Here is a 22,148-nt window from a genome sequence, read left to right on the forward strand (position 1 = left end):
CGCTGTCAGAGTGGACCACAATGGTTACTAAAGTAACTTGTACTGAACCCTCTTGTAGCTTGGCACAAAGCAGCCAGGATTAACTTAAAGGCAATATTTAAATTATTTTACACAGCACAAAAACAGTAAGAAAGTGACAACACAAAACAAAAAAATCTCAAACCAATTTAGAAAAATAGAGTACATTTTAATTAAAAGTATGATCTCAAAACAACACAAATCCAATCAGTAGAAACCGGATATATTGAATTTTAAAGTTTTAAGTGAAAATAGCACCAAGAAGCACAAAGAGCCAACTGTGTTTACCTGGTTGCACCGGACCAAGACAAAGTCACAAGTTCAGTCCAGCCACGATGGAGTGCAGGCTGGGTACCAAGTCCAGGTTAGCCCCACTAAGAGTTGTACCTTATGTCCCTGAAGTGAGGGTTTGCACCGCTCTGTGTTGGTTCTGATCAGGAGCTGCGTGGGGTTGCAATGAGAAGTCATGCGTCATGTTTCATTGTGCTTCGCTGGTTGCGATCAGGAGCTGTGAGGGCTGCGATGCGAGGTTCTGTATCAAGTTGTGTTACACTGTGTCAGTTTCAATGATGCTGCTGTGCGAGATCCTGCATCGGTTTGCATCACGCTGCATAGGATTTTATCGAACACACAGGTAGGCAGGGAGGAGTACACTCTGTTGCCAGCCATGGGTCCAGGTCCTAGGGAGGCACCTTTTTGGAATCAGGGACTCACTCCAGCAGAGGCCAACAGTAGGGCTCAGGCAGGTCCAGTAGCAGGTCCAGTGCAGCATGTCAGCTGGACAGTTGCTGGGAGGCCTCTGATGCTTGTTGTATCCCTGTAGCTCACACAGGAGGTGAGCCAATTGACCCTTGGAGACACTCTGTGTAGCCTTGGATTAAAGCAAGCAGGTCGAGTCTTCCTTCTCAGACAGCCAAAGCAGTCCTCAAGCAGCAGGGCAATCCTTTTTCTGTAACATCCACAAGTCCAGGAGTGTTCTGATGAGTGACTCTGAAGGTCCAATATTTATACCTGGTGTCAGCCATTGTGTTGGGGTATTCCCTATACTACCCTCACATATGTTTTTAGAAAGTTCTTTCCCTTCCCTTGTCAAGTCTCCAAACTGTCCGGGAGTGACAAAAGACAGGGCAGGCCTGGTGTCAGATTCCTTTGTGTGCAGAAAGCAAAGCCCTTTGGAATGTAAGTAGGGCTAGGTACAGTCCCTCCTATTCTTCCTGCCATGATGGCCCGTTGTGTTCACACATAAGCCTCCTTTGTGTTCCTGTCTGGAAGCAATACACAAACTCCAAAAGCAGGGTCTTTCAAAGTCATGTGACCCAGGGCACTGGCAGAAGGCATAAATGGCTAAGAAAATGCCAACTTTCTAAAAGTGCCGCATTGTGACTTAAAATCCAAGTTTGCCATTAAAGAGGGTTTTAAAATACTTATTTCATTATATTTATTTATTATTATTTTATTTATTATTATTTATTTATATTTATTAATTTTACTAAATTTTGTAATTAATTTGAGTGTAAACAGTATATTTCTACCTGCTCCCAACCTAATGTTATATAGGATAACCCTTTTGCCAGTCTATAGAAGAGATAGACCTTTCAACAGTAAAAAGTGACTTTAGGAATTCTTCACTGCCTGGACAGGTAAAACTTAAGCACACATGTCCTACTTTTTACATACAATGCACTCTGCCCTATGTGCCTTTAGGGCCCACCTTAGGGTTGATGTATAAGTATAAAAAAGAAAGATTTAGGCCTGGCACAAAGGGTTTTTGACAGGTCAACATGGCAGTTTAAAACTGCACTAGAGGCTGCAATGACAGGCCTGACATGTTTTAAAAGACTACTTTACTAGGCGGCACCATGTGTGCTGCTGCTTTCTAGCAGCATTTGATCTATAGGCCACTGGTTACAGTTGTATGACATTACAAAGAATGTCATTACAAAGCATGCCTTTACCACACGTCCATTACCACATAATGCCTTCACCATGCCTTGCCTTTACTACACGTCTTTACCATGCATCTGGCTTTACCACGCTTGCCTTTACCATGCATGCCTTTACAACGAAATTGTAAGTATATAACAGGGACTTACAAGTAAATTAAGTGTACCAATCAGGTAGAGGCCAAGTGTACCATGTTTTAAGGAAGGAGTGCAAGCCCTTTACCACTGCTTAGCTGAAAGCCCTAATTGCAACAACAAATGGTTTCAGCACAGAAGACAAAAATATGGTAGAGGACCTTGCAAACATTAATTACATCATTACAGGAGCAACAATATAGTATCTTTGATTAAAACCTTTGTAGGGCATAATAGATTACTGTACTCCACTGGGGATCTATTGTATAAACAAGTATATAAATCTAGGCAAAAAAGTGACAATCATTGGAATTACTAAGCAAGGTTCATAGTAGATATATAGCACAGAACTCGAGTGTGTCTTATTACAAGGATGTCAGTATCTTATTTGACATAGAGGTTTCCAACACCATCTCTCAATATTGAGGTCAAAGGACCAGCTCTCCTGTCTTTGCCTTTAGAACATTAGCAAAGAAATTGAGCAAGCCTTTATTAGAACTACTGTTGAGCATAGTTAAAAGTATTCTTACCATCTTTGACCTCTGGGTTAGAGGTCACCATAAGGTTTCACTACTTGGCCCAAATGCAACACTTACAGAATGCTGTATGGACTACTGACATCCATGTCACAAGCCCAAATAAAGCAGGAAGACTGCCAGATTAAACAAACAGCCACAGAAAGCGGCATATGTTAAAATATTTTACAATTTTAAAAATGTCCCAGATTTCTCATTGGAAGACTTTCAAACTAGGAAATATTGATCGAGAGAAATGGCAGGGACAGTTCATACTATGCTTACTTACAACCTGCTCCAGAGTTTTTGAAGGTTAAAGAGCAATGAAATCCTACAATAAGACCTACGTTAACTCAAACGTGAAACAATAAGGGGCATATTTTTAGACCCCTAGCACACATTAACGTCATTTATTTTGACATTAATTTGGCCCAAATAGGCCAAAATCCCAGCGCCGTATTTACATAGTGGCGCAATGCGTGCATTTCTCCACTCTGCCTGCCTTATGTATGCAGACGGGGTGTTCTCCTGTTAGATTTCCTTGCGCCATTTATAATGGCACTTTTAATACCTGCTCTTGAGCAGGGATTTAAAAGGGGGTTTCTATTCTTTAGAATGGGCCCCTATGTACTCTGCAGGAGTGGGGCCAATATTTTGGCACTACTCCTGCAGAGTACATGAAGAGCATCATAGAAAATGACACTATTGCCCCCTGCCCCATGGTGCGCCGTATTTTAAATATGGCGCACACATGGTAGCGGTAGGGGGTTACTATGGGGTGCAGGGAAAGTGGCGATGCACTCGGTGCAGCGCCACTTTCCATAAATCTGGCCCTGAGTCTCTTAAAACCGTCTCATATCCAGACAACCAAGTTGCATTTAGTAAAATAACTCATGCCTGAACGTTCAAAGACTCGTATTCCTAATGCCACAGGCAACGGTAATTAAGAGCAAGTTTTAGGTAAGGTTAAAACTAAAGCTAATGGAATATCAGTTTGGCCTAGTACCTAAAGCTAACATTTTATCACATTGACTTGAGACACATGCAGGGAAGTTTTGCAGATTGCGTAATTGTAAACAGGATTCATTACTGCACATTTTATGAGTTTGTTCTGCACTCTCTTGTGATTACAAAATACCATGATCCTTCAATTTCATCCCATGTTTTATCGATTTTTAATTCAAATAAGGTGAATAATTAATTGCACATTTTGTCAGGTGCAACAATAGTTTTTTGGGAAGCTTAAGGAGACTGAAGCTTATTAATGATTCTGAACAGTTCCTGATCGTGCTTACCTTGCTAATTTGGTTAGAAAGTAAGGCCCATATTGATACTTTTTTAGTGCCACATTTGCGTCATTTTTTGACACAACAGCAGCGCAAACTTGCAAAATTCAATTGTATTTTGTAAGTTTGCGCCGTTTTGGCATCAAAAAGTGGTGCAAATTCGGCGCTAACAAAGTATAAATATGGGCCTAAGTCTTCTTACCTGCTATAATCAGTTCCTATTTTAAAAAGTACAAATCTTTTAAAGCATTGTCATAAGAGTCTCCAATTATTCTCAAACTGGCAAGCATTGAGCTTCATTTTTCTAAGCTTGGGGAAAACGAGGCATTGTGTTAAACAATGGTTTAGATATTTATTAAAGCACGGGATAACTGCAGGGCAATAGTAAAGTATTGATTGCAGCCTCTATTGTTTCGAGAACCAGCAGGCAGGCTGATTCCGAAAGGGGAATGGCAAAAAGGATTGTCTATTGATCACTTGATATGAGAGGAATTGGTCTGTAGCCCTCGCTGGGGGTGCAATGTAGAAAAGAAGGGATCCAGTAAATGGCCCACATGGTGAATTTGTCCTGAGTTTAATAAGTAAAGATTTAAAACATCAAGGCATATTTTTAAATTGTGAAGTAGGCCCGGTAGCATGTTCCAGCCACAGATATAAATATCTTTAGAAGAATGACATTCATTTTGTTTATTGGCCAAGTCTTCTGCAAGCTGTGGAAGCTGGGTTGCAGAGATTCGGAGAGTGGGGTAGATTAGAATGAAATGTGCAGAAAAGTACATGTATGCATGTGAATAAAAGAGTCACTGGCAGGATTTTTGGAGTGAGACTTCTTTGTAACTGAGGGATGAGAGTTGGTAATAAATGTCACTGCTTCCCCACTTTTATTAGTATAATCGGATAAAGATGTTTTACTGAATGGGCAAAGGGTGCAAATATATAAGACCCGCACCTTTCAAGGAGCCCGCTGGGAAAGAGATAATTCTCTCTATTTTACCTTTGGTTTCTCTTTCCATTTCAGTATCTAAACCTCCTTCTTCCTCTTTGTCTTCCTCTGCCTCTCTCTCTACCAAGTGTCATCCCAAGGATTTTTGTGGTCCCGGGTAAGACGTATTTCAACTTTTGTACACGTGACCCTGTTTCTGAAAGTTTAATGTGTAATTCAGTATAATTTTCCATCATGTGGACTTGAATTAGTAGGTACTGCATAATAAAATCCAAAGTTGTTCTGAATAGGGCCCACCAACTTAATTCTTTTCCAGGGCCACCAAAATACTTAAGATGCAATTGCGGATCAGTGTGGTAGATTTTACAGTTGGTAGGAAAGAATTCGTAAATTAAGGAAAAGATAGCCATGTTTCAGGCAAACAGACAACTCAACTTCAAACAAATTAGCTATAAAGTGTCATAAAGCAAGAGCTTTACTCATACTGCGGAGTACATCTTCTAGGTCAGAGCTTTTAATTGAACTTGCAACAAAGAGGTTACTTACAAAAGAGGTATTTTATGTAAATTCCGTCTCTTACGTGGGTCAATAATTTTTAGCAATAAGTTTAAAATCATTAAAGAAAAGAGAATTGCTGCGAAAAATAGACACTTATCTTATGAGGTATTTGACAGATATGGGTTTGCAGTGTCATTTGAGCAGCATAACAGGTTGGAAGTTGCTTTAAGGCATGAGCACATGCAGATGGACTTTTCTTTGGTGCTCCATTGGCACACCCAATGCACATGTCTGCTGCCCAGCCACACAGAGACGGCCAGCCAAACATACATGTGCACTGAGAGGAGTGCTCTGTGAACTCCTCAGAATCAGTGCTCGTCAACCCCAGAGCCCCGCCCCTTTAAAAATAAAACAATAATAAACACTGTTTATTACTGTTTTATTTTTAGAGGTTTGCAGCTACTGGCGGGGGCGACACTCCTGCGTATTGATTTCATTTAATAGAATTTATCCCAGGCAACGCAACACAACTCATGTCAGGCAACTCTTGTCAGTATTTACTTTGTACAATCTTTCTCAGTGTCATATTAAGACGCTATACGTTTACAAATATAACAGAGCTGCCGCTTCTTTGCTGAACAAATGAAAGATTTGCCAGTGAGCTACCATGTGTAATTAAACTACATTTGTTGCTTGTAAAAAAATTTCGGGCCAGGTACACGGCTTACACAAATGGGGCCTTGTCAGAGGCAGCACACCTAACTTGAGAGGTTTCCTTTGAATCCAGGGGTAAAGTGGCAGAAAGTGTGGAGGACTGTGTGACTTTAGCTCCTAAATGCTGTAGTATCAACTGCGCGATTTCTAGGGAAGTGCTGCTCTGCAGAGCGAAAAGCTTGCAAGGGAGTCTTTTTTGTGTCTGTAATAAACAAAAATATATATACTGTTTTTCTGTACCACGGGGAATCTCTGCGCCAACATGGGCAAATGAAAGCCTTTTTGCTGTAAAATACGGGGTCCTGGAGTTGTGCTGCCCATGGGCTCAATCAATTATGGTGTTATTCAAGATAAAGCAAACATCAGTTCAATTAACTGTGTGTACCCTAGTGGTCAGGGCGCAGGTAGTTTGAAGGAAATAGGGAAATTGTAGGAAAATTCAACCAGTCAGACGCATACAAATGGAGATTGCCCTGAGGTATGCGACACATTAATGCCCTTTACCTCAAACCTAAAGCTGTCATAATTTCAGCTTGAAAACAATGTGACATTTGAAAACTGTCAAAATAATTTTGAGGTGACGTTAGCCCTTTAACTGAAGTTTAATGACATGTGCAACTTAAAAAGGCAACGGGCAAATGGGAATAATACAGTGTGTATTTATTAGTAGATACATATTTTTCCCCCAGGGCCTGGCCCACCTTGGCGGCAAAGAAAAGCAAGCCCCACACTTGTTTTTTTTCTCCAATTTTGCAGCTGATTCACAGATCCTCTGTCATTTCATGGCAAAATTGAACAAAAACAAGTTTTTGGCCTCAGCGGCGTCCCTGTGGGACCCCACCACCAGGCATAGGGGCTCACAGTATTCTGACTCTGCCCCCTTTTGTTTTATCTTAAGGTTTGTTTGGGACTCGGTTTGAGTCCTGTGTCCCAAGATGGCTGCTAAACACTTCCTGGTTGAAGTGTTGGCAGCCCATGAGATCTGCCAGATCCATGGAGGATCCACATACCTAGATATCTATATTTATTTCTCCTTTATTTTGTCTGAAACTACTGCACCGATTTACACCAAATCACAAAAAGAGATCTTTCTGGACCAAGATCTAGCTTTCTGCCAAATTTGGTGTATTTCTGTTCAGTGACTGTAGTCATGTCTAAAATCTCTATAAAACATTTTTTTTTACCCCACCCCCTCCACCCTTTTTCCCAGCCCCCCCACTTCACCAATCACCACAAAACCTTCCATGCAAAACTAGACAAAGTAAGGTACTTTGTTGGGAAAATTTCTCTAAGATTCGTCAAGCAGCACCAAAGTGATAGGCAAACCAAAAAATACTTTTCCAATGAAAACTAGGTCCTAACTACAACTACCTACTGGCACACACCACCCAAGATAAATAAAAGATAAATACAAGTAAAGAAAAACATCTTAATTTTTTATTCCGAAATATTTCCCCATGCCGGGGAGAATCTAAGAGCGATTTATAGAAACAGTTGGACATTCATTAGCTTTAGCTCAAACATATATGTGACCTCAGACTATCTGGAGGGAATTTTGAGGATTTTGCAGAAATAAGGAAAAGGAATAGGATTGTGTGGGAAAAAAGAAGAAGAGATCAAAGAAAAAAATAATGATATATTTCAGTCCTAGCAGCCTAGGTATCTTTCCAGATTTCTAAATTGTTACTTCGAAAAAACAACCTTTACACACATTCAGAGGTTACATTGTTACTTCAAGAAAACAACATTTACATACATTAAGAGGGTCATAATGGAACATACCCATTTAAAGCTTGTTCTCTCACATATGTATTGCACAAGCCAGTGCTCCATACAAACATCATTTTTGTTAGCAACAGTCAAAGGACTACCTGCCACATGCTGCAAAAAGGCTAGGACTGGAGATGCTCAAACACTTTCTAGTGTGTGATTACTTTTTTGACATTTTACTTACCAACAATAAGCAATTTTAATCCGAGACTAAATATGTTTATCAAAGTCCCCCTGGTCACCTTACAATGGTTATAAAAGTGGAGAGATCTCTAGTATATTTCTACTGGAGACCAATATGCATCAGATACTCTTTCCATAGACCCCCTTCTTTGAGAATTCCAACTTCAATCCAACTACACTAGTAAAGGTTTTTATTGTTCAGTTTGAATGCTAAATTACCCCAGATTTTCTTGCTCATTTTGAATGTCGGTTTACCCAAGGTGTAGACTTCTGTACCATCTAATAATTTAGTTCCCATCCATTCACTCAAACACCCAGTTCTTCAACGTGCAAATATAAGTTAAAGGAATAAATCCCCTCCCATGCCCATTTTCAATGAAACAAGCATTGACAAATGAAAAGGCTGTATTATAGTCCTTTCACATTTGAGTCTGAGAATTTTTAGAATTTCCTTGTTTCAACCAATAATGAGTAGATCACAACAGAAAAGCATCATGGCCATTCACAAGATTTAGAAATCCCCAAAAACATTTACTTGCCACCCTAAACAAAATAGCCTAAATTGATTTGCCAGTCTAGCTACGTTTAAATAGCACACGAAACTGAATACAAAATCTATAAATCATCTTCCAATCTTTATCCATAGGTGGGGAGGATCCGGATAGTAAAGGCATAATACAATGTGGTAATACCATTCTGTAGATCAGATCGTCGCCAAAAGGACAAATTAAAGTGATCTCTTCTTCAATAGTCCTTAATATTGTTAGAAATCAAAACTTGACTTTGGATGTTGTGGTACCCCCAATTACTCTGCATGGTGGTAATAGAAACGTGAGTGCCTCTGCTTGATTTCATTCTGATTCATTAGCTTTCTCAGCTAAAAATGTATTTTCTCAGCCAGCTTTTCGAGCGTTGGAACGCTAAATGTTCAGAGCCAGAAATCATCTTGTAATTTGACCATTTCTCTCCAGCGATAACAGCAATTTAGGAAGAAGTATAACACCAGTCAACATCTGCTGTTTGTTTTTTGTTAATGGACACTGTATAGAGTGCAAGACTGTATAACACTTGAATTGCCTTCATGAGGGGCTTCAACTGAAATTAACAGTATCAGCTCTACTGGCTCACCTGCCTATCATCAAGGAACCTTGAATGGTATTCCATTGATTGGTTCCTAACGCATCCCTTGTTTGCACAGTTCCAAGATATATTGATGAGTTATGCATCTCTGCAATCATTTGAATTCCCATTAGAACTAATAGTCTTCCACTTAAACAATTAGGGTAGATTACACGTGGCTTCATTATCAAAGTAGATCCCAATTTGATTACCATCTCTTCAGCATCTAGTGGAGTAGTCTTGAGACAGTCATTTTACAGTGGATTTCAGAATGTATGCCTGAGATATATCCCATTTTCATCATAATCAGGATGCTGTTCCTTTGTTTTTGTTGCAGATTTGCTGTTAATTAAATCATATATCATGCACTACATATATGTCAAGCATTCTAATTCCATCTAGAGCTTAAATGGGGATTGAGAGCCAGTATTACTCTTCTTGTCATGCTTGGTACTCTCTATCAGGGATAGAGGCCTTCCCCAATTGCTTTGAGATATTGAATCACACTGACGTTTCCCACAACCTAGAAGTAGTTAAGGCTTAGCTAGCATAGATTTATTCATTTTTGCTCCAGCACGAGGAAGGCTTCTGCAAAAAAATATCATAGGCTCAACTTCTGGATAAATCATTTTCTAGTCAGTGTAATGCTGCCACATAGAAATCAACTGCAGTGTATGTGTTTAATGAATTAGAATTGCAGTTTGTATGGATCCCATCAGCTGTCCTTGTGAGTAGGGTTAGGGCTTCCGGCATGAGATAGATATATTGAGTGTTTTGTTTCTTTTAGTGCTGGTGGAGGGGTCTGCTTGAACACAGTTGAGTGTGCATAATGTTTTATATGTGAGGGTAATGGTGCATAAACCCTGATAAGTGTGGTATGCCTGCCCCATGTAATTTCCTTACTCTGTTGTTTGTCATGCAAGATTTGCTCCTGATAGACCTGGTTCATGCAGATACACCAAAGCAAATACAACAGAAAATGTTGCATGGAAATTGTGAAACTGGATGTGTGCTGCAGGCACGTAGTACATTGAGCCGTTATTTCTTGTACAGTTTGCATACAAGGCAAACCCTGAGATATAGTTTTCACATAGATGGTCCCAGGCTTAATTCATGAACAAACTTGTAGTACTCAAGAGAATCACTTGTAATTTTTATCACGCTTATGTCTACACTACTTTATTACAGCCCACAGACCTCTTGGGCAACATACGTGTGTACACAACTTTAGTTACATTGCAAATGACTGTTGCAAAACTCCTATACACCTGAATACTTTATACAATTTATCCCCTGCTGGTGGCTTGCAGATGAGTCATTTATGGTTTCCAGATTTAGACGCATTATTTACATATTGAGTATAACCATGAAGTTTGGTAGCGGTCTGCGAATAACTAATAAACTACACCATCTTCTGGGAGCCCCCATGAGTATACCAATAAAATAAATCAGTAGTCGCTTACTTCACCCACTGCCAAGATCAGCTGCTACATTTAATTTATGGGTTTCAGAACAGAGTGTATCATCCTTTAGTAATCAATAATATAGGTACATCTGGAGTGATTAAGAGGTAGTTAAGGTCCAGGGGTTTGGTGAGAAGACTGTAATAAATATTAATAATGCTACCAATACTATTATTCTTATTATTATTATATTAGTTGTAGTTATAGTAGTAGTAATATCATGCAGTGGCTAGAAATTGAAAATGACTAGAAATATTCTGGAACTGCTTCTCATAACTTTATGACTTCTTCTCTCAATCAGGTCAACATGACGAATGACATTATTGAGAACCTGGTTCCAGGCGCCCACTATCAAGTGACGATTTATCTGCGGAAAGGCCCTTTGATTGGCCCACCATCTGACCCCTTAACATTTGCTATTGGTAAGCTCTCCACCGCATCACCTCTTTTGTTGAAATAGTACACAGTTGCGCTTTTGGCCAGGTGGGCAGTTCCAAATGCATGTGCCACACTCTTTCTTTCCTTCTGTTTAATAATTTGGTATCTCATTTACCAGACATGCATGGTCAGGAAGGGAAAGCAATGATTCTTCTCACTACTAGCTCTGCAGTCATGAGTGGTTCTAAGATGGAAACGTAATTAGCAACGGCGACACCCTCCATTAGGGTAGAGGAGCGTTGCTCCCTTGCTGACAGTGCAGCAAAAATGAAAAATAAAATGGCAATAAAACAAATTACCATTTAATTTTTCACTGCTCCCAGCCCGAGCAGTGTTTGGGGGTGGTGCATTGCTGCTGACTGGCTGTAGGGGAGTGCTGCTCACTCTACCAGTTTACGCTAAGCATGTCAGTTTGGCCGGCTGTCTTGCAGTGGCCAGCCTGACATGCACAGTGTAAACCTCTCCACACAGCTGGGTGGAGAGCAGGCACAGGCCTGTGCCTGCTGGAGTGCCGAGGCAGTCGCTCCAGCCAATCCTGGCACTGCTTTCATGCTGCTGATCTGCAGCATGAGATCGGCATCGGGATTTGGAGAGGGAAGCTGGCTGAGGCTCCACGAGGTGCTGTCGCGCTGACTGCAGTGAAGACGAGGTAAGTACATTTTTGTTTATTTTTTTTATCTTTTAGCCCACTGACATACACTGTGAGAAACTCGCATTGCCTGCAGCCCTTATTCCAGAGCTCTAAGTCACAACAAGTCATGATTAAGAGCTGTGTAATGTGGGTCTAAAGGTATTGTTTATTACAGTGCCTGCCACTGGACTGGCACTGGGCTTGATGACCCTCCACTGTTGAAGGTCACCGGCCGACACTGTACTAGAACCATCAACCTCTATTTTAACCAACTTAAGTGATGCTCCTTTAAAAATAAGAATGTTCAGCTTTTAATTTCCAGGCTGTAGTTTCAAGAGTACAACAGATTATTATTATGTTTTATTAAAAAAAGAAAGAAAATGACATTCCTTGACTGGAAGTCAAACTGCATTAGGTGTCACTTCCTGATCGAGGGTTCACATGAAATGTGACGTTAATGTTGCTACTCCTACCATTTTGGCCAATGGCACCACCGTGGGGTGCGATATAACTCCAGCGCTGCAGAGAGTAACACTACGATTAGCTCTTGGATTGAAAAGCAGCAGTTATTCAGGGATTCCACATCCATCCATTGGACTCTGTTTCGTGACTAAGATCCCTCTTCAGTCTTACGGCTTTTTGTGTTGTAGGTGCAGGTGCAGGTGAAGACCTGAGAAGGTGCAGATTAAATTGGTAAATATGAATCTCGGCAAAACAGGGGTATTAGCGTTTTGTTACAGAAAGGTAGGCAGGGCTTGCAGTGAGGATCACAATCTTGAACAGTCAATGGAATGGGATAGCACTGGGATCTTATGCATTTATTATTTGTTTAGCCTTTTTATATATCATGTGCAAGGTGCTAAAGCATCAGAGCAAATTGTATACAGGTTGTAAATTCCCCCAAGCTACTTTCATACACCATATATTAGTAGCAGTTTGAAATTGATTGTCAACAAATACATTAGCAGGTCCAAAATGTTCATCAGTTCACTTGTTTATTTGATGTCTTCAGAGTAGATCATGTCATATATGTAGTTCTCTTAGATTCCATAAACTCGTGTAGCCAACACGTGTTTTGCCATAAAGGCAGTCGGCAGCACTCAAATGTATTTGTGAACAATCAATTTCAAGCTGCTACTAATGTGTGGTAAATAAAAGTAGCTCGGGGATTGAATTTAATATGATTGGGGCGTTTACCCCCTTTTGCGTGGTGTTTGGTGGCTGACACGTCCCTCCTTAAGCTTATATTAGTGTGAAGTACATTTTGGACACACACGGGTTGCGTTTTTTGGTCCACCCACCACTTGCCTATTGTTTAAAATTGTATACAATTAAGAACTAACAGAGCACATTATATGCAAGTAGGAACAATTCAAGAATAGCCCAAAAAAAGGGGCGTGACCTGACGTGGAGGAAGATGGCTGCATGAGCCTGGGCTATGTCTTCTCTGCGTCTCATGATCGCCTCTAGAATGAGCTAACCACATCAACCACACTCCAAAGCATACGGAAAGGGCACCTCAACATGAGGAGGGAACAACTCAAGTTCCAAAAAGTTCCCGGGCAGCTCCACCCTGATGGAACATGACTAGAAAAAAGTTTCCGACTTCCTACAACATCACCAATCATGCTTCTGCAATGCGGCACAGCCGCAACTAAGGATCAGACCTAATCACTCCTACCACATCAGGCCTATGACCATCTGCCTTCCTCCACACCAAATGAAGTGAGTCATTATGCTTTTCAAATATTCCTGACAGCACTACTTACAGGTTAGTTACAGTCCATATGCTTGCTGTGTCTGATTGGTGAGACCTCTGGACAGCAAGTAAGGCTCCCGCTGTAGAACCTATGCCTCTGCCCGTGCTGGTGTGCCACAACTAGAAAGACTTTAAATTGCTCCCTGATGCTCAGACTCCTCCACCTATGATAATTGTTACCCTACAAAGTACAACGACTACTCTCTTTTTATGCACATTTTTGGCAGCGCCCCCCATAGCCACACAATAATCAAATCAAAGGGGTTGCACTCTCTCTGCTAACTATATCACACTGGACAAGCCTCCATTTTGCTGTTTTGTGTGGCTGCAACGGGACCTAGAAACAGTCCATCTGTATTCACCATCATGACCGCACCTGACCCCTAACGTGGGGAGGCCGCAAATGAGACCGACAGAGGTCAGATCTGTTCAGACCATGAAAGAAATGACTGATGGACCAAGCAACCAATGCACCAAGCGATGATCACAAACCTTCTTACAACTGAAGGGGGTGATTGAACCCTCACTCTGTCTTGTGCTTTGCCTGTGGGGGAATTGCTGCCCTATTCAAGAGCCTTACAACCAGTCAGGAGCCTATTGAGAGCCTGTTCAATTCCTGCTTAGTACCAATTTATTACATAAATCACGGTCTACCAGCAAGACATCTTCTCTGGGCCTTTTCATACCAGCAGCCTCATATATAGGATCACAACACCAATCCAGGAATCTACATCTCCTCTGTGCCACTCTCTGAAAACTGCAGTCCTATGACTAGATACAGCACTGCAATTACTAGCTCTGTCCCCAGGCCAACTATCAAGTGCACATGCAACCTATCAGATCTATAACGCAGGAGTGACAATACCTATATGTGTAGCCGCGTAATGACTAAAACAATAAAGCAATTAAAAATGTCAAGATGGCTGAGAAAGACTCTAAAACTGCTGTGAAGAGGACAAAGACATAGGCCCTCATTCCAACCCTGGCGGTCATGGACCGCCAGGGTGGAGGGACACGGAAGCACCGCCAACAGGCTGGCGGTGCTTCCAGGGCCATTCTGACCGCGGTGGTAAAGCCGCGGTCAGAAAAGGGGATCCAGCGGTTTCCCGCCAGATTTCCCCTGGCCCGGAGAATCCTCCATGGCGGCGCTGCTTGCAGTGCCGCCATGGGGATTCCGACCCCCTTCCCAGAACCAGGATGGCGGGAACGGGTGTCGTGGGGCCCCTGGGGGCCCCTGCACTGCCCATGCCGCTGGCATGGGCAGTGCAGGGGCCCCCTAACAGGGCCCCATTAAGATTTTCACTGTCTGCTTTGCAGACAGTGAAAATCGCGACGGGTGCAACTGCACCCGTCGCACCCCTGCAACTCCACCGGCTCCATTCGGAGCCGGCTTCATTGCTGCAGGGTCTTTCCTGCTGGGCCGCAGGGCGCCCTTTTGGCCTCCGCGGCCCGCCAAAGTCAGAATGACCCCCATAGTCCCCTACACCTGAATCTCCCATCAAAAACAACACAGCTAAAAGGCACAATGGACTCCATCCTCAAAAAACGTTCAGATGTCTTGCAACTTACCCAAACAACAAAAGTCAGCATGGACATTATGCAACAGGATGTGGCTGATATAAAATCTGATATCAAGCAAATAACTGACAAGCTGTCTGCAGCTTAACAACGCATTACTGACCTTGAAGATAAATCTCTCTCAACATAAAAGACCTCAGTTCACCTCATTAAACCTCAATATCAATGCAATGAGCTATCACCGAACTTGTAGATAGAAATAGGAGGGGCAACATAAGACTTCTCGGTTTTCCTGAAAACAGTGAAAGACAATATGGCTCATGCATTGCCTTTCTGGAAGAATGCTAACATCTCCTTTGGTAATCGTTTTGAACTTGAGAGTGCACGGCATCCCTACATGACAAAACGATCGGGTCATCACAACTGAACCGCCCAGACCAATAATCTGCAAACCCTTGTGTTATGACCATGTGAAACTAATACCTGAATTTATACACAAAAACAAGTGCATTGCATGGGAGGGTCACCATCTCATAGGAATATTCTAAGCCCACAGTCCAAACGAGAAAAGACTTCCTCTCTCTCAGACCTAGATTATGAAAGAGCAACATTCCCTTTTCATTTTCAGTCCCTGCCAGTTTTCATATCACCTACAAAGGCTCATCACTCCTGTTTTAAGACCACAAGACCTGGCTTCCCTCCTGGATAATACTCAAGAAGCAGAGATGGACACATCCTCTTCTACCACAGGGATTTTGTAAAGTATTTCTTACCTTCCTTACTACACTAAATATTTTACTTTATGCACAGGCAGTGGTTTGATCTTCTTGGTGATTTATGTTAATTTATCGTAGTTGTTTAAAAAAACTGTTTGACCTTGTTCATAGACACTAATCCATGATGCCCCTTGGTTATCACCTGTTTTCTTTGTTCCACCTCACTCTCGCAATTATCGATTTGTGCAGGCATGCACCACAGCCTCACTGCTTACAATCTCCAGCTGTAACTATCCTCTGCATCATTAAACCAAATGTTATAAATGTGAATACAACACGTAATTGTTAGAAATGGGGTCTTTGGTTGACAGTCAGGTTACCCCCTGTTCAAGCAAGGACCCTCACTCTAGTCAGGGTAAAAGAGAATCACCGTCAGCTAACCCCTGCTTACCCCCTTGGTAGCTTGGCAGAGCAGTAGGCTTAACCTCAGAGTGCTAGGTGTAAAGTATTTGTACCAACACACACAGTAACTTAATGAAAACACTACAAAATGACACAACACCAGTTTAGAAAAATAGGAAATATTTATCTAAACAAAACAAGACCAAAACGACAAAAATCCAACATACACAAGTCAAGTTATGAATTTTTAAAGATTAAACTCAAAAATAGTGCTTAGAAACAAAAATGCTTCGATGAGATGTTAACACGGCATCATGACGGAGTCGTTCCCAACAAGCCGGCACCAGCGGCGCCGGACACGGAGTCGTGTAGACCCCCAAGTACAGTACCTTTGGTAAAGAGTGAAAACAAGCCGATGCGCGAAACGTTAAATCCGTGCACTTCGAGCGGCGTCTGTCACGACGTGGTGCTGAGACTTCCACGGAGTCGCGGTCTTCAGCGGGGCTGCAGCGGCGTCGGGCCTGCGAACAGCGTCGCGTTCCAGCGAAGGTCACAGCGTCGGGTGCAGGCGGCGTCACCGGATTCAGCAGCGGCGTCGGTCCGGAGTCGTCCAAAGTCGTTTTCCTTGGATTTCCATCAGCTTTCCTTTCAAGGGCCCAGGGACTGGATAGGGCACCACTTGTCAGAGCAGGAGTCTCTCCAGAGACCCCAGGTGCTGGCAGAGAGAAGTCTTTGCTTTCCCTGAGACTTCAAACAACAGGAGGCAAGCTCTAACTCAAGCCCTTGGAGATTTCTTCACAAGATGGAAGGCACACAAAGTCCAGTCTTCGCACTCTTACTATGGCAGAAGCAGCACTGCAGGAAAGCTCCACAAAGCACAGTCACAGGCAGGGCAGCACTTCTTCCTCAGCTATCAGCTCTTCACCAGGCAGAGGTTCCTCTTGGTTCCAGAAGTGTTTCTAAAGTCTGTAGATTTGGGTGCCCTTCTTATACCCATTTTAGTCTTTGAAGTCACCTTTCTTCAGAGGGGACTCACACCTACTTATGAAATCCTGCCTTGCCCAGGCAAGGCCTCAGACACACACCAGGGGGTTGGAGCCAGCATTGTCAGAGGCAGGCACAGTCCTTTCAGATGAAAGTGACCACTCCACCCCACCCTCCTAGCAGAGATGGCTAATCAGGAAATGCAGGTTACACCCCAGCCCCCTTTGTGTCACTGTCTGGTGTGAGGTGAAAAACAACCCAACTGTCAAACTGACCCAGACAGGGAATCCACAAACAAGGCAGAGTCACAGAATGGTTTAAGCAAGAAAATGCTCACTTTCTAAAAGTGGCATTTTCAAACGCACAATCTTAAAATCAACTTTACTAAAAGATGTATTTTTAAATTGTGAGTTCAGGGACCCCAAACTCCACATGTCCATCTACTGTATAGGGGAATCTACACTTTAATCATATTTAAAGGTAGCCCCCATATTATCCTATGAGAGAGACAGGCCTTGCAACAGTGAAAAACGAAATTGGCAGTATTTCACTGTCAGGACATATAAACCACATTACTATATGTCCTACCTTATCCATACACTACACCCTGCCCTTGGGGCTACCTAGGGCCTACCTTAGGGGTGCCTTACATGTAAGAAAAGTGAAGGTTTAGGCCTGGCAAGTGGGTACACTTGCCAAGTCGAATTTACAGTGTAAAAATACACACAGGGACACTGCAGTGGCAGGTCTGAGACATGATTACAGGGTTACTTGTGTGGGTGGCACAACCAGTGCTGCAGGCCCACAAGTAACATTTGATTTACAGGCCCTGGGCACCTCTAGTGCACTTTACTAGGGACTTAACAGTAAAACAAATATGCCAATCATGGAGAACCAATTACGTACACATTTTAAACAGGAACACTTGCACTTTAGCACTGGTTAGCAGTGGTAAAGTGCCCAGAGTACCAAAAACAGTAAAATCAGAGTCCAGCACACATCAACAACCTGGGGAACAGAGGCAAAAAGTTAAGGGAGACCACGCCAAGGATGAAAAGTCTAACAGTAATGATACATACATTGATCTGCTTGGTTTTACTGCAGCCCATGTCCGTTGATAACTGTTGTATTTTGCAGATTGCTGGATCGTTTAGCCCACTTACTTGTTTTGTGGCCTGTTCCTCACTTCATATGCTCAGTATTTTAGAGTTGCTTACCCATTTCAGTTGCTTTAGCTAAACGCACGCTGTGATGCATTTTATCAATGCACCTCTGTTTCAGCTCATTTACTTGATTGCGAGCCTGTACTGTGGTGCCCAGGAGATGTTTGGTCACTTCCAGTGGGTCCCATGTGATTCCTTTTTCAGGTTTGAGGGTTGCGGTAGGGTGGGTAGGGTTGGGAAATTGAGTTTGGGGGCTATAATTGTTTGTTGTATCCTAATTTCTCTACACTCTTCCTTTTCTTTCTTCTGATTACCTTATCTTCCATGCCATGTTCAGAATGATCCTGACTTATTAATTTTGTCCATATCAGTTGGTTCTCGATGCTAGACTTCCTTGCCAGGTGCAGTTCCCTCAAATATCACAGTCGGATTATCCTTTCTATATGTACCTCTCCGCCACCTCAATACATCACCTATGTCGAAGAGTGGTCTTTGCAAATTCTATTTTTCAACACAAAAGGGATGAACCATTTAGTTAAGAGGAGGAAAATGATCAAGTATACATACTAATTCAAATGTGACACACTGCTTCTACAAGAATCTAATCTTTCTACCCATACAACTCCTCTTTCAATGCCCCTTGTTTTTCAGAAGTCATAGATTCACCCAGACACAAGAAGAAAAATGTGGTTCTTATTCTCATTAACGAACAAGCAAAAAACACTGTTTTAAACACGCTCTCTGAGCAAAACGGGAGGTGGATACTCAATAAATTGTCAAAATCTGGTAAAGAATTTTATTTGTTGATCATTTATGCAGCCAATACTAAAACCATACATTTCTGGAAATACAGGAATTAACTGATTGCAGGACTTCCCAATTACTCTCGACTGATAATGGGGGGGGAGGGTGAAATCAACCTCCCATGGGACCCCACCATAGACTGCAGCTCAAGAGCGAAATTTAGACCATTCTCATCCCATAAACTGCTACATAAAATATGTTCTAGCTACTCCCTTACAGACACATAGCGAAGCCTACACCCTGACACTACAGATTATACTTTGTACTACCCCCTCACCAGTCATTCTCCAGAATTGACCATATATTAGTATCCAGTAATTTGATAAGAATGATCTTTGAATCTTCCATTGAACCCAAACTGATCTCAGACCATCCGGCCATTTTGGCTTTGCTAGACTGGGCCACAACTACCCCAAATTATAAGTTTTGGAGACTTAACTCTGACATATTACAAGATAAAACCCATTTGGAGAAGATCCACCAAGCTATTAAAAAGTTTTTTCATGAAAATCCCCCCCGACGACTGTTCCCCACAGGTACTCTTGGATGCCCTTCAAGGCCATTATTAGGGGTGTAATAGTAGGTTTCACTGACATGTTAGGAAATCTGCAAACAAGCAGATAAACAATTTGGAAACCGAGATCAAACAGTTTGAATTCAGACATTACTCAGAGAAGGGCACCTTCCTTTTGGACACCTTAAATTAGAAAAAGTATGAATTCAATAAACTCTTAAGCACTGGGGCTGGTCAATGGGTGATCAAATTTAATTCAATAAAACTATGTGCTGGCAGCACTGCTGGTAAAGTCCTAGCCTGCTACTTAAAACTCAGACAAACCAGTTCACAAAAGACTCCTTGAGTTAAGGTGGGGCATCTACACTTAGATCCTCGTAAAATATCCAGTGTCTTCCCAGACTTCTACCAGACACTGTATGATGAAATTGCTGTTGTTAATACCTCAGATAGTTTAAAATATATCAGCACACTCAATCTCCCCCAACTAGAGGCCCATTGCCAATCTACACTCAAACAGGCCATTACTGATTTTGAGCTACAATCAGCCAACAAAACCCTTAAAGTAGGGAAGGCCCGTGGGCCAGATGGCTTTATTGCTATTGCCCACTTCTATAAATTGTTCAAAGTAGAGCTGTGAATACCCCTACTAGACTTATTTCATAACCATGCGCAGACCGGACATATTGGAGGGACCTCTGCTGACGCAATTATAGCTCTATTACTCAAGGATCACACCTATCTCAAAAATTATAAACCAATATCGCTCATCAATTTAGATTGCAAACTCAATGCTAAAATGCTAGCTAAACATATTGAAGTGATGTTACCATTTCTGATAGGGCCATATCAAGCTGGCTTTCTTAAAGGCATGCTCTCCAATGATAATATTAGGTTGTTAGATCATGTCTTACAAATCTCTAAAACCAAAATTTCACCGGTAGTAGCCATAGCACTCGACGCTGAAAAAATATTTGACAAAGTTGCATGGCCCTTTTTGAAAGCTACAATGTCCTGCTTTAATCTAGGTGAGTCATTGATAAATATGGTAATGGCCCCATACTCAGATCCTAGCATTAGAATCAGGTCCAATGGTGTATGATCTCAACCGTGTACACTTAAACAAGGCACAAGACAGCATTTACCCTTATCTCCATTCCCTTTTCTCTTAGCCATTGAACCATTTTGCTATTGCTTACTAACCATATCAATTCAATCGGCTCAAAGATTAATAGCAAATCTTTTAAAACAACAGCCTGTGTGGATGACATCCTAATAATAACAGAACATGCAGACATCGCTATCCCTGAATTTATGGCCAACATCAGTGAATACTCCTTGGTGTTAGGTTATACTCTTAACATGGATATGGTCCGCCCACTTAACATTATCTGAACCGGAGAGGTCATGGGCTCTCCAGCCTTAGCATGGCAACCCAACTTTCTTAAACACCTAGGTCTCGATTTCAATGAGAATCTCACTGAATCTATTTGCCACAATGAGTCCCTGGTTCTTCAAAAAGTTCAAAAATTCCATAGATGTATGGTCAGTAAAATCCCTGACATGGTGGAGCAAACTTGAATCCATAAAAATGGCTATCACTCAGATTGTTAACTATTTATTAAAAATTTCCTCCATCCTCTGTTCGGATGAATGTTTCCATAACATAGACCACCTCCTTCACAAATGTATTTGGAATTCCAAAAAACCTTGCATCTCCCTAAACAAAACTCCATTTACCTCAGTATCCAGGTGGTGCTAATCTTGCACACTTCAGAAAATACCAACTTTCTTTTTTGGCCACCCAGGGGGCAAAATGGCATGACAACAACCATGACTTTATACCACCATTGAACGGCTGCGAACAGATAATCTCCCATTGATGTCTCTTTTAACCATCTACAAAGACCATCCCATTTTTGGTAACCTGATTCTGAAATACACTAAATATGTATTCCTACATCTTGACCTTCATCTTTCAGAGGTGAAAATAAAACATTCCTTACAGGCTTCAATCTAGTTCAATAAAGATATCAAATGTGACCCCAGTGTCTCTAGAAACTCGTGACGGTCGAAAGGAATCTCTGTGGTAGGTAATCCTAGCTCTAAGCTAAACCCACTATCATTCTATGACTGTCTGGCTGACACAACCTACTTAGATTTGATAGACCATCTACACCACCCACATGTTCACTTTGAGTACTTCCTTCTATCCCTCTGTCTTCCTCTTCTGCATTGCTTTCTCTCAGCCTCTCTCTATTTTTTATCCTCTGTTTTACTTTCCCACCATACGGTTGGGCTATGTAGATATTGTTACCCCATTGAGCTCTCTGACTAACGTCTCCCAACAAATATACCAGCAAATTGTAAAATACTATACAATCCCATTGTTTAGTCTGAACTTAGCTCATGTTGTATGCCAATCACTTGTTTTATAATAAAATCTTTAAAAAAAATCTTGTGGTATCAAAGATAGCCAAAAAAGATGCAGTAAGCTTGTCAGACAAAGCAAAGTAAAAAATAGACAGCTACCCAAACCTGCATCCACTTGGGGTCAAAAGAGCAGAAAAACTGATCCAAATATGGATCTTGTCAAAAAGATTCATCCCCTTGGGTGAGATTTGAAACCAGT

General features: G+C 41.8%; 1 protein-coding gene across 4 annotated transcripts in view; it reads left to right on the forward strand.

Annotated features, from left to right (window-relative positions):
- The window catches only part of PTPRO (protein tyrosine phosphatase receptor type O), an 814,046-nt gene that overhangs the window by 513,784 nt on the left and 278,114 nt on the right, over positions 1-22,148 (forward strand). For all 4 annotated transcript variants that reach the window (XM_069228459.1, XM_069228458.1, XM_069228461.1 and 1 more), the window contains exon 8: positions 10,889-11,009. In XM_069228459.1, the coding sequence (XP_069084560.1) occupies positions 10,889-11,009 (121 nt within the window). The remainder of the gene's footprint in view (positions 1-10,888; positions 11,010-22,148) is intronic.

Source organism: Pleurodeles waltl, chromosome 4_1 (assembly GCF_031143425.1).
Source record: "Pleurodeles waltl isolate 20211129_DDA chromosome 4_1, aPleWal1.hap1.20221129, whole genome shotgun sequence".
Classification (NCBI taxonomy): Eukaryota; Metazoa; Chordata; class Amphibia; order Caudata; family Salamandridae; genus Pleurodeles; species Pleurodeles waltl.